The sequence below is a fragment of the Anabrus simplex genome, chromosome 1 (genome assembly GCF_040414725.1).
Source record: "Anabrus simplex isolate iqAnaSimp1 chromosome 1, ASM4041472v1, whole genome shotgun sequence".
Classification (NCBI taxonomy): domain Eukaryota; kingdom Metazoa; phylum Arthropoda; class Insecta; order Orthoptera; family Tettigoniidae; genus Anabrus; species Anabrus simplex.
In genome coordinates, this window is record NC_090265.1 from 1518947890 (window position 1) to 1518964675 (window position 16786).

The window sequence follows — 16786 nt, forward strand, 5'->3', positions numbered from 1 at the left end:
TATATACCGCGAAGCACGTAGCCAACTCGCTCAGTAGTAGTGGTGATGTAGGACTGAAAGCCCTCATATTACTCCGTATCGTTGGCAGAGGGGATGGGCTGACTAGGAAATTCTAAATATTGTAGGTGTGGCGTTGGACAGCAGGCGTCTTGTAACACCGTTGTTCACTTTATATTTATTTTCAAAATGCTGGGGAAATGTGCTCTGTAGGATACAATGTAATAATAAATAGTGGTCTTGGTTTTTCGTCGTACCGACTACTTAGTACGGTTTTCGGAGAAGCTGAAGTGCCGGAGTTTTGCCCCGGCGGAGTTCCCTTACGGGCTGGTAAATCTACTGACACAAAGGTGACCTATCTGAGCACCTTCAAATACCAAATATGGCAACTTGAGCCACTTAGTCAGGCAGGATACATTTTTATCGTGTTTGGCTGCCAGTTCCTACAAGAAAATAAAAGTAGGCCTGATGTACACGTGCTGGATTGTGCTTACACAGGCAACGTAATTCTGCTAATCGCCCAAAACTGTGTACTTTAGTAAAAAAAAAATCTTATCTGAAATATGATATTTATTCTTCGTGTTTTCTCTACAATTTATGCAATTGCATGCCACACACGTAGAGAGCATAATTTCTTCGATCTAATCTGTTAAAAGTATCGCACCGTATGCGGAAGAAATTATATGAATGGCACTTAAACTATGGAGTCGCTATTTCGTCTTGGCACCACCCAGAGCGCTGTAGCAGCCATGTTAGCCACTCTATAGTCCTCTTTCTAGCTCGTTGGGATCAACTTATTTATGTGAACATATGTTTTCATTAATGAGGATTTGTAAATCTAGACACAAAAGTAGGCTCAGCGATGAAAACTTGAAATGTATTTTGAGACTTGCCAGTACGCAGGCAATAGTAGCAAACATTGAAACAATATCTAAACGAGCTCAAAGGTTCCGTGAAGGAGTACACCAGTTCATGTTTCATTTGTTGTCATAGTCATAAATGCCATACAAATATTGAAATGTATGTTAATGAGAGTACAAAGAATATGTACAAATCACATAAATTGTATTTTCTTTCGGTAAATCGACATGTCCCAAAGCTTCAGTTAATCATGAAAATTTATTTATTGTGGAAATGTTGCACACTGCTGTATATTTCCCTTGTCAATGAATAATTTTCTTGTCCTGATATACCCCATAATCTGTCTTTTGTTCGTCTTGTATGATACATGCTGAAAATTATTATTATAAAAGCTGTTGTTCAAACGGTAACATTTCCGAGCGGCAAGTACAATACGGTCACGGTATGCAACCCGTCTGTCTGCTGCTCTCTTGTCACGTGACAACCGTCCAGAGTGGAGCAAGAAACACCGGCTCCCTAGAGCAACTACGTGATGACGTCTGGCTTAGAGTTTAGACTAGAATCAGTGTTTCACATTCGAGATGACGGTCAAGATAATCCTCTCGCACATGGCAGAGTTGAACCATAATTCATAGTTGAAGAGTGTGATCAGAGAACAATATTTAATAACCCACCAGTCCAAAATATAAGGCTTCAGCCGACATCTGTTTTAGAAAGGGTGTGATCTGCAAATAATGTGCTGATACTTTTTGTGAACCTGACTGCAAATGTTTTTATATTTGTTGTCTTGTGTGTGTGTGTCACACACCTTTTAATACACTGTTGTTATTTAACCCTTTTGCTTTCAAGCTCTCAGCTGATGGATGTGTGAAAACTGTCAGCTATATTTACCACACTATGCACACACTTCTTTAAAAATTGCGTGGTAAGCACGCCAGTAAAGATATCAATATGAAAGTTTGTAAACTTACCAGAGTATACATCACTTACTACCACTGCAGATAAGTCATGTCTCTAAACGAAACGGGTTCAGTGTTTAAAAAATAACACATGTGGGAAACAAAGTTATAAGTTTGAGATTTTGAAAGATTTGAAGTATTTCTGGAAAATATTGTTCACTGCCCAAGTTCATGATTGATGTTAGTAGAAAGCCTGTATTATTGTCTACTAGCATGGTAAATATTACAATTCTGTGCACAGCACATCCAAGGATAGATTAAAATGTGTCAAGTGATGTATGGCTGACGAATGTCGGCCAATTTCGTATACTATACTTCTTACTGGAAGTGTTAGATTACTATCTGTGTCATCTACACTTTATGATGTGGACAATGAAACATCATCTCTTGAATAATTATAAAAATATTCCCTGGTATCATCTTCGCCATGTCGCACACATTAAATAACTAGGCATAACCTAACTGAAATATATCTAACTTAACACTTCACTAACACTATGCACCTAATTACCTAAGAAAACTACTTAAACAGTGAACTAGCACGTAAACTAAATACTATGAAACTGCTTAATTTCACTATAAAATACCCAACAGAAACAGACTGAAACGCATGCAAGTTCGTCACCAATCGCAATGTAAACAAGACACAGAACTCCAATGAACACATTGGACTCTGAGAATACAGATAAATAAGGATAGTCGGCTGTTCCCATGGAGCATAACGTGACTTAGAACTTTGCTGTTCTTATTCCGTGCAAAATGCTGCTGTCTGGTGCATATATAACGAAATAACAATAAAGGCCGGTATAAACGAATCGTTACCATGGCGGTTTTTGCTGGTACCAATGGGGTACCGATGGATCGTTACCTTGAAAGGGAAAGGGTTAATACGCCCCAGTGGAAAATGTTTCCGTGTTTGTTCATCTTTGTCACGCCTTTCAATACTCTGATCCTTAGAATCAGTAGATAGCCTGTTATCTTTCACTGTACCCGTACATACACGACTTGAAATGCAGGCATGTCGGGGGGGAAAGAAAAATATTGTGTCTTTAACCGAAGGACAATACAGTTTATTATAGGAATTTTCAAGGGACAGAAAAATCTTTCGTTGAAACAGTGCTCTCGTGATATGCTATACTCGATATAGTTAACTTCTGCTGTATATGGATATTGCTTAATGGAGTATTTAATGGGCTGGCTAGTTTACCGGTAATGTTCCTCGCATCAATTTTCTGGTGCATTTTGTTTGATATGTTTTTAATACTTGGTTTAATAATGCTGGGGTCTTTGTAAAGGTATATTATGGGGTTGTAGTTGTTATATTTAGTGTTCGACATGCTGGAGAACTCTGTTGTATTATCTGAGTCTACGCTGGAAAGTATATCTTCTTTTTTTATCAAACCCTCTTCTCAGTAGCTTAGTAAAATATTAAAATCTAATTTTTATCTTAAAAATTTTCCACATTTTCTATTTTAAAAATAAAAATTAGATTTTAATATGATATTGAAACTCAGTACAGATGGGGAACTGAGGTCATAACTTGCAAGAAGCAGCTTAGAATTGGTGAGAGTAGCTTTTGCATGCTGCTCAACAGCACTACTGTTTGCAATAACGGTTACCCTGCTGTTGATTTATTTTTAGTGACAATTGTCCCTGGAATGGTGTTATTTTTCTGATAGTCAGAAATCTGACACAACTTAAGTTAGTGAAGAGACAAATTAAGAAACATCATGGAGACTTCAAAAATCTGCTTGATACCTACCTACCTGTCTGTCTGTAGTAGTATTGTGGGGTCGGGGTTCTTTATGTATATTGGGGATTCTTAAGGGGCCCATAGACGTGCAATATTATTGTGCAATATCGCGGTTTATGCAATATAATTGATAGTGTGTATTTAATATTGACGGGTTGTGCAATATATTGTACGAAATCAAAAAAGTTTGAAATATATTGCATAAATCGCAAAATACTATGTCGTGTGTTAGGAATATTGTGCAATACCGCGCCCTCCCATCAGTTGGTATCGACAAATGGGGGAGAACATATCGTGATGGCAGACAAACAGATAGTGAAAAAAATTATTTTTAGTTTATCGACGCCTTCTGGCTCTATGGGACGTTAAGAGCAAAGATTACAGTACTCGCGTTAGAAAAAGGTGAACAGAACGAGGTGCTTATTGAGAAATATCATGAAAATGGGTGGGATCGAACGGGCTGATCAGAATCTTTCACTCTATAGGGTGTCTGCCAGTAGAAAGAAATGGTATTTCCCCCTGATAGCACACATGATAGATTTAGCAGAGCAAAATGCCTGGAAACTATCAGAAAGATGGTGAAAAACTAGATCATTTCAATTTTAGAAAAAGTGTGGCCACACCTATTTTGAAATCCAATAAACCTGTGTTGTACTGACTTATGCTGTGCAAAACTGTAACTACCCTATACTGTACTATACTGCAGAGATAAAGACTAGTATGAAAAACACTAATTATGGAAGAAAAATTCAAAAGATTGCAAACCCTATCAAATATCATACATGCTGAGTAAGAGAGAGGTTAACCACGTGGTGAATGTAAACAATAGAGTTGCCAACTAGATTTCGATATCGCATTCCGCTGATATAAATCAATATGAATGGCAGCTTGGGATTGGTTGGATGTCTGTGTTTCAGCGCATAACCACCAAACAGTCAAAATCGGCTAAAATGTTGGTTTAGAAGTAAAGCCGTGTAATACCTTCTGTATTCAGCTGGATACTTGGCAACAACCGAACTAGTTCACAAAGTAATGAAATGAAATATCAGGATCCACCTTCAGTACTAAATTATGTGAGATTATTAGATCACCACATATTTCTTTCTTTCTTTCTTTATTTATTTATTTATTTATTCATTTCATGGTACCAGTTTCGGCAAAGTGTTTGGCATCATCCGCCATAGGGGGTTTACAAAGACATACAGTGACATTGACATGTTAAACCTTATAATGAAAATATACTGAACAACTTAAAATGGATATCCGAATAGTAGCTGAATGTTATTTACAAGTATATGACTTGATAGTCATTTAACTGAATTTTACGAGCAGTAACTTGAAAGTCATGTTTATTAAAGGAGAGTAACAATCTAAAATCCAATATTAGATGTTGTAAAATATTATGATTGCACTTTGTCAGTAAAATAAGGTGTATTTTACATCTATAATTTACTAGTAGTATGATGTGTACAAGTGACAAGAAGTTCCTTATTAATTGTTTCCTTCATTAAAAACAGCGTGAGTCAATTATACGAGGTTTGTCCGGAAAATACGTATAAATCCGTCGGGGTGACGTATCACGTATTGTGGAGGCGCCGCCAGGTGGCACTGCTGTTGTCGCCAATCTTCTCAACGCTCAGTTCGAGTCGGAGAGCTCTGCGTGTCAGTAGCAGTGTGCGGCTGCTTGTTGAAAGTTACCCGTTTTCACCTGCCGTCGGTATGGAGCTCTCTCTGATTGAGGAACAGCGCATCAACATCAAGTCTCAGAGCTCGTGTGGCCAGAGTTCGACCGGATTTGGCACAATGGAGCAGGTGGATCCTTCATCACGACAATGCGCCCGCTCACACGTCGCTTGTTGTGCGTGAGTTTTTGGCCCGAAGCTCAATCACAGTGACAGACCACCCGCCTTATTCACCCGATTTAGCCCCTTGTGACTTCTTCCTGTTCCCGGAATGCAAAATGGTGCTTCGGGGGCGGCACTTGGGTGATGTGGAAGCCATCAAGGGAGAAACGACACGGCAACTGAACAGCATCACAACTGAAGACTTTCAACAATGTTATCAACAGTGGAAACGGCGTTGGCAGAAGTGCATCTTGTCTCAGGGAGAGTACTTTGAAGGAGACCATATTGTAATACCTGAATAATTGTCAAATAAAGTTATTATTCAACTTTTATACGTATTTTCCGGACAAACCTCGTATGTAGTCCATGGATATTGTGGCCGTATTTCAGTAATGATGGGCTGGTATGAAAGTAACCGAAGGGTCTTTATAAGAAGATAGTTCCTAAGAAATACAGGTTGCGACAGAAATACCTGACGAATTTCAAACGTAAATAACTCGGCAACCTAACAAGCCATTTAAAGATTTATTGCAAATTTGGAAAGAGTAGTGTTTGCCATTTGTCACAAACACACTAGGTTTTGAAAATGTCATCCAAATGCCGACTGTCCTGGTCGATGCACCTCTCAAGCCTCTCCCTGAAGTTCCGCATGACTCGCTTGAGCATGTCATGTGGTATTGCCTTGATTTCTTCACGGATGGCAGCTTTCAGGTCATTATGTTCACAGCTTACGTCGGAAGACGCGATCCTTCAAATATCCCCAGAGAAAGAAATCACACGGGGCAGGTCGAGGAAACAGGCTTGCCGTGGAACGTCACCATGTAAGGAGATGAGACGTCCTGGAAACATTTCTCTGAGGAGACCCATCGACGCCCTGGCTGTGTGTGCACTGGCACCATCTTTTTAGAAGCACGGAGCAGGATTCCTTAAGTCGGTGAGTCTGCTGCAGGAAGTTGCGTAACAGCTGTTCGTAACGATCAGATTTTACTGTTGCAGTTCTGCCCTCCTCTTCAAAAAAGTAAGGGCCTACAATTCCAAAATCGGCAACAGCGCACCAAACAGTAACACGCTCGCTGTGGAGAGGTCGCTCATGGATCTGTTGAGCTTTGGTTGTGGACCACTACCGAAAAGTTTGTTAATTAACGTAGCCTGACAAATGAGTGTGCTTCATCACTTGCCAGGACACTGGTGTCAACTGTTACAGTTTCCAATCACGTTCACTGAGTTTCTGAACATCCACCATTTTGTACGGATGGAGCTTCACGTCTGCGTGTAAAATCCTCCTTACAGTGCGATCCGAGAGTCCCAGAGCACGTTGATGCCTACGCACCGAACGTTAAAGAGATTGCGTAACTGCGTGTCTCACTGCACGGACGGTCTCTGGTGTTCGGACGCTATGAGGCCTACCAGGCGGCTTCGTTTTCACACTCGCACCACTTTTTCTCAAACTGTTCACTCATAACAAAATGGTGTTCCTGTCAGTAACTTTCTCATATCGACCTAAGCCAGTGTCTGCGAAACAAACGCTGTGATGTGGTAACAGAGTTGGCATTTTTTAAATAAGTCTGCCATGAAATCTCGGTGTTCACCACTCCACGCCATGCTAGCGGCTGGCTGACTGACCGACGAGCCCAGACGAGACGATGCACATGTTCTCCAAGGCCAATGCCAAGACTGCGCACACCATGACAATAACGCCTGTTTGAAAACTGTGGCCAATACGACAGTTAGTTCACTCCAATCTACTGTATATGACATATATGGCAAACCCTGCTCTTTTAAACAAAATTGTGAATGGCTTGTTGCGTTGCTGAATTATGTATGTCCGAAATTCGTCAGGTATTTTTGCTGCACCCTGTATAAGGTTGAGTAATTGTATACAGAACTGGGCTCAAACTTTGTATCGTGGTGTTAACATAACAGAAGAATGGATCTCATAGAACATGTTTGTTGCTACAGAAGACTCACCTCTGGTGACGAGTTGTTGTTTGGGAAGGGGCGGGGTTACTAGGTTGGAGGGGGTCAGAACGGGGTAGCAGAGGATGTGCAGTCAGGTGGGCGTGGGGAGCGGTAGGGGTAGCATGCAAGCGTATTGTGTCTTATCTGAAAGACTGATCGGTTTTTAGGTAATTTAATATTGTTTAATAAACATGTTGAACACAATTTTAGGTTTTTTGGATAAATCGTTGAGATTTAGATTTGGATTATGATATTGATCAAGTTGAATATAGCATTGATCAGAAATGTCAAGTAGGGAGCCCTTGTTTATTATTTCAATGGTGTCTGTCATGGTCTTTGCCGTAGAATTTATGTTTATAGTCGTGCACATGTTGACCTACTGCAGAGAATCTTTTATATTTGATTGCATTCACATGTTCCATGTATCTAATTTTCAATGACCTACCAGATTGATGTATGTTCTGCGGCAGTCGTTGCAGCGGAATCTGTATACAAAAGGGTTAGAAGCATTAATTAAATAGGAGTTGTGTAAAATGTCTATATTTCTATTGTTCGTTCTAAAGGAAATGTTAACGTTCTGCTTTCTTGAATATGTTAGCGACACTATAAATATTACAATTTAAGGTAAATGTTGAGAAAATTTTGGATTTAATTGTTTCTTTAATTAAATTTGATTTTAGGGACATTATTTAAATTTAAAAATTTCATTTTATATCTGTATTGAACTGAGAACATAAGATAGGTAACTTGAAAGGTCCACCTTTTCAATACAAATAAATGTTATAATGGTTAAGTTTCAACATGTTTACTTGGAACTAGTTTCAACGCTATTTAACAGTAAACCCGTTTTTTCACTAGGCTATTATAAGTGGTGCGTTTATGGTTAAGAGGGTGTACAGAATCTTGTTTGTTGTAGCAGTGTGTGTGGGTTTCCTGTAGATTTTATACTTAAAAGAAGGGAGTCTGGTAATAGTTGCGTCTAACTATTACTTCAGATTCTAGTGTGAATTTGATGTCCGTATCAATGTTATTGAGATATGATATAGTAGTGGCTGCGTCGGTAAGCGTTTTGTCTAAAATGATGAATGTATCATCTACATATCGAGACCAGAAGTGTATATTATTGAATTTTGCGTCTATAAGTCCAAATAATTTTCAGCTAATATACCGGAAGCCGGTGACCCCATGGCTAGACCGTCTTATTTGTACACTGTCTTGTTGAAGGTGAAGTAGTTGTTGTTAATTAACAGCTTCAAAATGGATATAAAGTCAGATATTTCTAGTTTACTTAGTTGACTATGTGTAGTTAAGTTCCTGGAGTTGATGTGTGAGTTTTTCTGTTCTTATGCTTGTATACATATTAGTAATATCAAAGGAATGTATAGAATGGTACGGTTGGAGTTTGATGTTGTCTAATCGTTTGATAATTTCTAAAGAATTATTGATGGATTTATTTGACTGGAAAGTATGTTTGTTAACCCTCAAGCACACGCGCCAGATCTTAGGACGCAGACACGCGCTTGGGGGGTGATTTCCACCCCACATATCATTGTATTGTAAAATATGAATTACTGTATTAATTGGAGATTTTAAGATGGATTATGTAAGAATGACTCTTTCTGTGGTGATCCAGCCAGAAAGGTACAAGAGCAGGGAAAGCACAGAAAAGTTATTTGTACATTTCACTAGGAAATAAAATGACCTGGGGTTGATTCCACCCCATACGCGTGTGTTTGAGGGTTAAGAAATTGTTTGATGAGTTGTGCTGTTTTATATAGGGGACTTCGTCTAAAGTTTACGGTTGGGTGTTTGGGGATGCCGGTTTTATGAATCTTAGGTTGTGCCTTAACGGTAGGTAGTCCCGGGTTCATGTTAATAAGTTTGTGTTTTTCACTGTCCATTAAAAGAAAAGATGTATTTTTAAACGTCTGTTTAAGTTGGTGTTGGATGGATTGGGTTGGCGACATGGCATCAATATTGCATTTAAAACCCATTATACAAACAGATATATATTAAACTCCCATACAGTAAATTTAACACACAACAGATACTCAAACTCAGGGATTTATAGACGAAAATGCCCCCACTGTAAGTTTTCATACGTGGGACAAACTGGATGCAGGTTTCAAAGGAGGTACATTTAATCCATCTAAGCACAACAGTCTGCTATGAGTATTCATACTAAAGAAACGGGACACAGTTTCACCACTATAGACCAGGACCTTCAGATCTTAAAGATACTTAATAAAGGCAGGTGAATGACGGAATACGAAAACGCCTATATCTCTTTAGACCAGCACTTCAATAAGAATCAAAATCTAAATGACATCGTACTAGTTGCTTCAGAAGTCTCGAATCCTCCATCCTCATGATATGTCCAAAGAATCCCAGTCTCCTCTTACGCATAGTATCTGTAATGGGTTCTAGCTCTTTGTACACGACTTTGCTAGGTATTATCTCCTTCCAATTTTCTGAAGTCTGTCGGTCTTTGATTGTTTATTCAGGTGAAAAAGGTGTTTCTGCTGCATATGTAGCTTCTGGTTTTATTACTGTGTTGTAGTGTTTTATTTTTGCATATATTATAAACATTTCTTTTTGTAGATATCCCATGTTAATTTTTGTGCTTTAGCTAATCTATTTGTTCTTGTTTGGATTGAGATTTTTTCAATTAGGTTATGTGTTATTACTTCTCCAAGATATTTAAATTGAGTTACTATTTTGATTTTATTACCATTTATGGTAACTTCTTTTAGTTGTGTTGGTTTTTGGGGCATAATTTCTTTTTTTTTCAAATGATACTTTGAGGCCAATTTTATTTGCAATGTTTTGAAGTTCTGATATCTGGATTTCTGCTTTTATGTCCAGTGCTAGTAATGCCAAATCGTTGGCGAAACCCGGGCAATTTGTTTTGGTTTTTCGGCCAATCTTTATTTTTGGGGGACATTTCCTAAACCATTCCCTCCTTACCATTTCTAGAGCACAATTAAGTAATAGTGGTGAGAGCTCATCTCCTTGCTGTAATCCAGTTTTAATTTCAAATGACTCTGATATTTCACCCGTAAACTTCACTTTTGATTTGGTGTTAGTGAGAGTCAATTTTATCATGTTTATTAATTTGGGGTGTAGTCCAAGGTGTCTTAAAATTTTAAACAGAGATTCTCTATAAGACTCGTGATCTGATCAGGACAGCTCCTCCAGGGTCTGAAACCTCCTTGATAATCTCCTAGTTCTTTCTCAAGTTGTACACTTATCCTATTAAGGATGATTATTGAAAATATTTTGTATGTTATGTCTAGGAGTGAGATTCCCCCCTTTAGTTATTATGGTCAGTTTTGTTCTTTTTTGTTCAGTGGGTGAATGAGGGCTGTTGTCCAGTGTTCTGGCAGTTCTTCTTTAATCCATATAGAGACAAGTTGTTGATGGAGGGCAACTATTGCTGATCTTCCTGCATATTTCCAGATTTCCGCAAAAGTCTGATCTTCTCCTGGCGCTTTGTAGTTTTTTTAATTTATTCAGTGCTTGGTAGACTTCCTTTATTGTGGCGGGGATTGATGATTTATGGTGGTGTTTTTATTGGGGTGTTGGTGTCCAAATGAAGGAGTTCTGTAGGTTCCTCACAATTTAGAAGCTTGTTGAAATATTTAACCAGAATTTCTGCATTGTCTTTATTGTTACGAGCCAGCTTACCATTTTCATCCTTCATCAGTAGGGTCGGGAGTTCATATTTTTGGAGCTGTTTTCGGAAGGTTTTATAGTAGTCCCTTGAGTTTTTTTGAATTCTTCTTCAGTTTATTGCAGTGTGTCCTTATGATGCTCTCTTTTTATTCTTCTTAAGATTTGGGTAGTTTCTTTTCTCTTTTCTGCTAGATTTTGATAGGATATTTCTGATTTTTGGGACTGATGTAATAGCCATGCCTTATGTCTTTTCTCCACTGTTTCATCACATTCTCTGTTCCCCCGTTGTTGTTTTTTATGTGGTTTAATTGGAGCCAGGTCTTCTGCAATTTGTTTAAGGTTGTGTACTAAGTCTTAAAGTTTATCTGTGATTTTTATTTTTTCAGTTGCTTTTTGGATTTTCATTGTGGATTAGCTGGGTAGGATCTATTTTTCTTTTAATTTTAGGGGCTTTCTTTTGTAGTTTCCTCGGGAGTGAGCTTAATTTTTATTTTAACGATGTAGCGATCTGAGACTCCATTCTTTGGATGACTTTTATGTTATAGATCTCTTTGTGGTGGTGTTTGTCCATGCAGATGTGATCCAGTTGCCATTCTCCTTTAGTGTAGTGAGGGTGTTTCCATGTTTGGGTTTTTGAGGTTTTGTCTTAAAACATGTAGATTTTGAGCTTAAATTCTACACAGGTCAACTAGTCGCTCTCCATTTTTGTTTTCTTGTGTGCTGACCATTTTCCGATGATGTCACGCTATTTCTTTCTCTGCCTAGTTGAGCATTGATGTCTGTAGTGTAATTTGTGGTTTATCATGTCATTTTTCAAATAATTTAAGCTATTTGTTTCTTAATCCAATTATACCTTTATGATTTGTTCCAGGTTCATAAAGCTGCCAAAGCATTGCAGAAGCATACTAAAATTCAGCTCGGTATTGATGTATTAGTTCCAGCTTTCACACAGCCTAGATGTAAGGTGCATCCTGAACAGAAATTGGAATATCATTGCAAAGAGTGTGATCTTGTTATGTGTCCGATGTGCGCCATTGAAGGACATGCTAAGCATTCTATCTGGACCATTCGAGAGAGGGTAAGTTACCTGTTTGAATGTTTACTATTATTTCTGCATTTTGACAGAGGAATTCATTCTACAGCGAAGTGAATGAAAAGACGTATAAAAAACATATTGTAGCTAACGAGAGAAAATAAAAGTTGTACATGGTTATTATATGCATTGATCTCTTTTGTTTTTTCACTACCATATAATAGATATTTCTGTCAACATTTTACTTGCCACAAAAACAACTGTCATAATTTATGTACTGAGTATATTATAAACTCCAACCCAAACACGTAAAATTTTCCTTCTGAAGTCTCTTACAACAAACTGTTCAAATTTCTAACAAGCTTCTTCTTTAAATAAAAACCATCTGTCTGGTGTAAATCATCAATGTGCATAAAAGAAAATATGACTTGCCTATAGTGGAATGATATGAATGGTCACTGCAGGGCTCTAATGTATAGATTGAGATATACTTCAATAATTAACGTACTTCACCCCAAAATCTCACACTTTTATTACTAAAGTTTTCAAAAAAAAAAATTGTAGTTTGCGACTATTACGTAGAGAATTTTTATACAGTGCCAATATTTGTATTACTCAAAAAAAATAACGTAATTGTATTTGATACAAGTGCAAGTTGCGCTTAATACTTGAGTATTGCACCCGTCATGCCGGGCTCAGCTCGGCCGGTGAGCGAGGATCTCCAGGGGGTAGATCGTTCGCTTATCGGCTGTGTGAAAATTTTAAAGTGCAGGGATAGATGATGAACTAGTGGCAAATGAGAGAAAGCTAAATAGGTTTCACACATTTATTACAACTACTGCTCTTCTCAAATTCTACAAATAATTTACAAAATCTAGGAATTGTCATATAACTCGTCTTCTTTTATGTCATTACCAACATGGACACTCCATCGATAAATGGAACAGCAAATGCCTGAGTCTGTAAATATAATATTTAGATTTTTAGTTGAAAATTAATTAAATGATTAATAATTAATTTGAGATTATCTCTTCCATTAATAATTAAATGATTTGAAAATAAAATTTCCTTCCTCAATGGACTTAAATCGAGTTTGAAAATGATCATTTTCACTCCTTTCTGAAAATTAAATAAAAAAATTTCTCCCATGAAATTATGGTTGAATCGTCTTCCTTGACCTTCAAACTAGTTGATAAATTCCCTTTCATAATTATTCAGTAGTTGATCTTCACACAATAATTTGGAACTTGACATCATGTTAACCTATATTTACCCATTGATTGAAAATAATTAGCTATGTCACTCTTACAACTTCTATTTTGTGAGTTCAATCCACTGACATGGCCTATACTTACTTATATGTATTCGCTAGTTAAGACCCTATTCTTCCTTAAAAACGAATAAAATTCACTAAAGGTTTATATTCTGTCAAATAGTGAACCACTAAAGTTGGCATAAATTTGGCCAAAAATCCACGAAACAGCGAAGAGCATCATCACAAATATGGACTGTAAAATTACAATAAGCAAAATACAGACAAATCACACACACTACATTCACACAAAGATACACGGAAATATTATATACATATTTACGCGAATGCTAGCCCTTGATTATTATTTTCATGTTTAGTCAAAGTCAGGGAAAATATTCTCAAGATGACAATATCGTGGGGACTTCCTCTCATCAACTTGAGATGTGATAGAGCAATGATTATCACTTTATTGAAGAACTCAGTCATACGACGATGTTCAGGGAAAATTTACGAGCAAAAATCATCCGAAAATCGACAAAATTGCTTAAACACAGGTCAGAATGAACATTCCGCGCACGCGGTTCATGAGCTGCGATATTTATTTTTACCTCTCCAACATAATTGTGGCTCTCAATTAATCTGCGCTCACAACGAAGAAATTATGTCAGGTAACATTTCTTCTTAAATTGACTCAATAATGGATGCACAACTTATCTGCTAAATTCAATAATATCCATCTACCAGTCAACTAATTATACTAGCACAGCAAAAATATATATAAATGTATCGGTCAGATACTGCCATTTCCCAGGCCTAAATTAATATAAATGAGCGCACATCAACCTTATTCAATAATAATTATTATTATGCTCATGACCTTAGGTGTTCTTTTACGCGATAATTAAGTTAATTTATTTTTATTTTTTATTATTATTATTATTATCCCTGGCCGCGCAAGATCATACATGCGGAAGCTGCTGCACAACAATATCTCAGATGACTCTATCGCACTCGGAATCCAACCATACGTCGTATAATCGAGGAATGAACTCTGATATAATGGAATCCACGAAATTACTGTCCCATTAGATTAGGAAACGAAGTCTTAAAGGAAGTAGATGAATATTGTTACTTGGGTAGTAAAATAACCAACGATGGCAGAAGTAAGGAGGACATAAAATGCAGACTAGCACAAGCAAGGAAGAGCTTTCTTAAGAAAAGAAATTTGCTCACTTCAAACATTGATATCGGAATTAGAAAGATGTTTTTGAAGACTTTTGTGTGGAGCGTGGCATTGTATGGAAGTGAAACATGGACGATAACTAGCTCAGAAAGAAAGAGAATAGAAGCTTTTGAAATGTGGTGTTACAGAAGAATGCTGAAGGTGAGATGGATAGATCGAATCACGAATGAAGAGATACTGAATCGAATTGGTGAGAGGAGATCGATATGGCTAAATTTGACGAGAAGAAGAGATAGAATGATAGGACACATCGTAAGACACCCAGGACTTGTTCAGTTGGTTTTTGAAGGAAGTGTAGGTGGCAAGAACGGTAGGGGTAGACCAAGGTATGAATATGACAAACAGATTAGAGCAGATGTAGGATACAATAGTTACGTAGAAATGAAAAGGTTAGCACAGGATAGGGTGGCATGGAGGGCTGCATCAAACCAGTCTATGGACTGATGACTCAAACAACAACAACTGTCCCATCTGATCTCAATTCAAGTATAAAAATTATTCAAATAGTCCTAGTTTAACGTTGAGGTCGTATTACTTTCATCTCTCCTGCCACAATGAACTCAGGACAGTTGAAACATTTCTCGATGACATTCACTCAAAACAAGCTAATAGGTTCAAAATACACACACTCATTCCCAAACTACCTTCACCAAGAAAGAAGAGGCAAAAAAAATTCTAACTAATAGAAATTCTTCTAAGCAAATAAGTAGAGGCTATATCATTACACTGTACATTTACAAATAGGAAGAAAGAATAACAATGTTTAAATATTACTTGGTGGTGACTGCCGATCGTAGAACTCGGGCTGATGACCTAGTGCATTACCACGTTACGCACCATCGATCCTGGTCTCGCCCGTCTGAGCTGCTTTACATTCTACTCGTTCACTGAGGACATGCTGGCGCGCTGGAAACCACACCATTCATATCGTAGGAAGACAGGCATCCTGACTTGCACTCGAACCAATGATCTCCTCTGTAGAAGTTCTTGCGAAAGCTGAAACTGAAAATTAAGTCTGAGACAAGTCCAAAACACACACCGCTGTTTGACGAGATGGAAAAGCAACTTATCTTTTAATATCTTCGGTTAATTGTAAATAGAATCCGTGAATGTCTGAACTGCTATCTGCAACAAGTTGGAAGCTCTAAATAAGACGAAGTTCCCCAGTAAGCAAAGTGCGTCTTCTCACGTCCGTAGTCGAAGTCAGGATAAATCTCCACTCGTCGCGTTCAGAGGTAGAAATTTTAGAGTAAAATTTCCTTAGGAAAATCCATAATTCACCGTCTTAAGACAGGGGTGCGTCTTTTCATTATAAGCGATTGGTCACTTCATTAACTTCACACCAAATTGATCACTTGATTGGCTGCCATAGTCAGACGTCATATACCTTTACTAATATCGATCGAACATTTGACACACATTTCGCCTGATCACGTTGCACCCGCTCATGTAGCGGTCAGTGCCAAGTTATCCCGGTTGCTCTCTATTTCTTCTCAGGGTATCCAATTCCGCTCATAAAATCTGTGATTTTATATATGATTATTTTACGTGGTTTCGAAAGAGAAATTGGTCGCTGGGATATGCTTCACGGGAGTATCTATACGCACAAGAAACAAACCTGTGAGCGATAACTTCAAAGGGATATCGCTTTTCGTTTGAAGAACATATCAATTGCTTACATCTAGAAGACTTATTGACTAACTTACAACTAGACGTTACCCGAACAAAAATTAAAACACAGTCACTTACTGAAGAAAAAATATATAAGATTATTTATTGACTAAAATAATATTCGATGTTAGATATAGTGAAATCTGGGTAGTATTAATTCTGTATTATTTAATCATGGGAAAAACTAGAGTCAGCGCTGGCTCAAATAAAAATAAATAATGAAAGCTTAAAAAAAAAAAAAAAATGCTAACATTCTCTCATAACTAATGTTCAAATTCCAATTAAAACATATCTGAATATTCGTAGCCATGTTCCGAAAGTATTACATTTTCTCCAATTATATTCGCGATCACTGAGCATTCATGGAATCAAATAAAATTTACATATTGTAAATACTGCTCTGTTAATTATTAAAATTATCCTCACAACATATAAGACATCATACTGTGGAAAAATGAATAATTTGTTAACTTGAAAACGTAATGAAATTACATAGAAAAAAGTTAAATTGTAAACGCAAATCTGCTCATATTTTC

At 37.4% G+C, this 16786-nt stretch overlaps 1 protein-coding gene across 2 annotated transcripts in view; it reads left to right on the plus strand.

Annotated features, from left to right (window-relative positions):
• The window catches only part of qin, an 870645-nt gene that overhangs the window by 57899 nt on the left and 795960 nt on the right, over positions 1-16786 (plus strand). For both annotated transcript variants that reach the window (XM_067138014.2, XM_067138015.2), the window contains exon 4: positions 11920-12126. In XM_067138014.2, coding sequence (XP_066994115.1) covers positions 11920-12126 — 207 coding nt within the window. The remainder of the gene's footprint in view (positions 1-11919; positions 12127-16786) is intronic.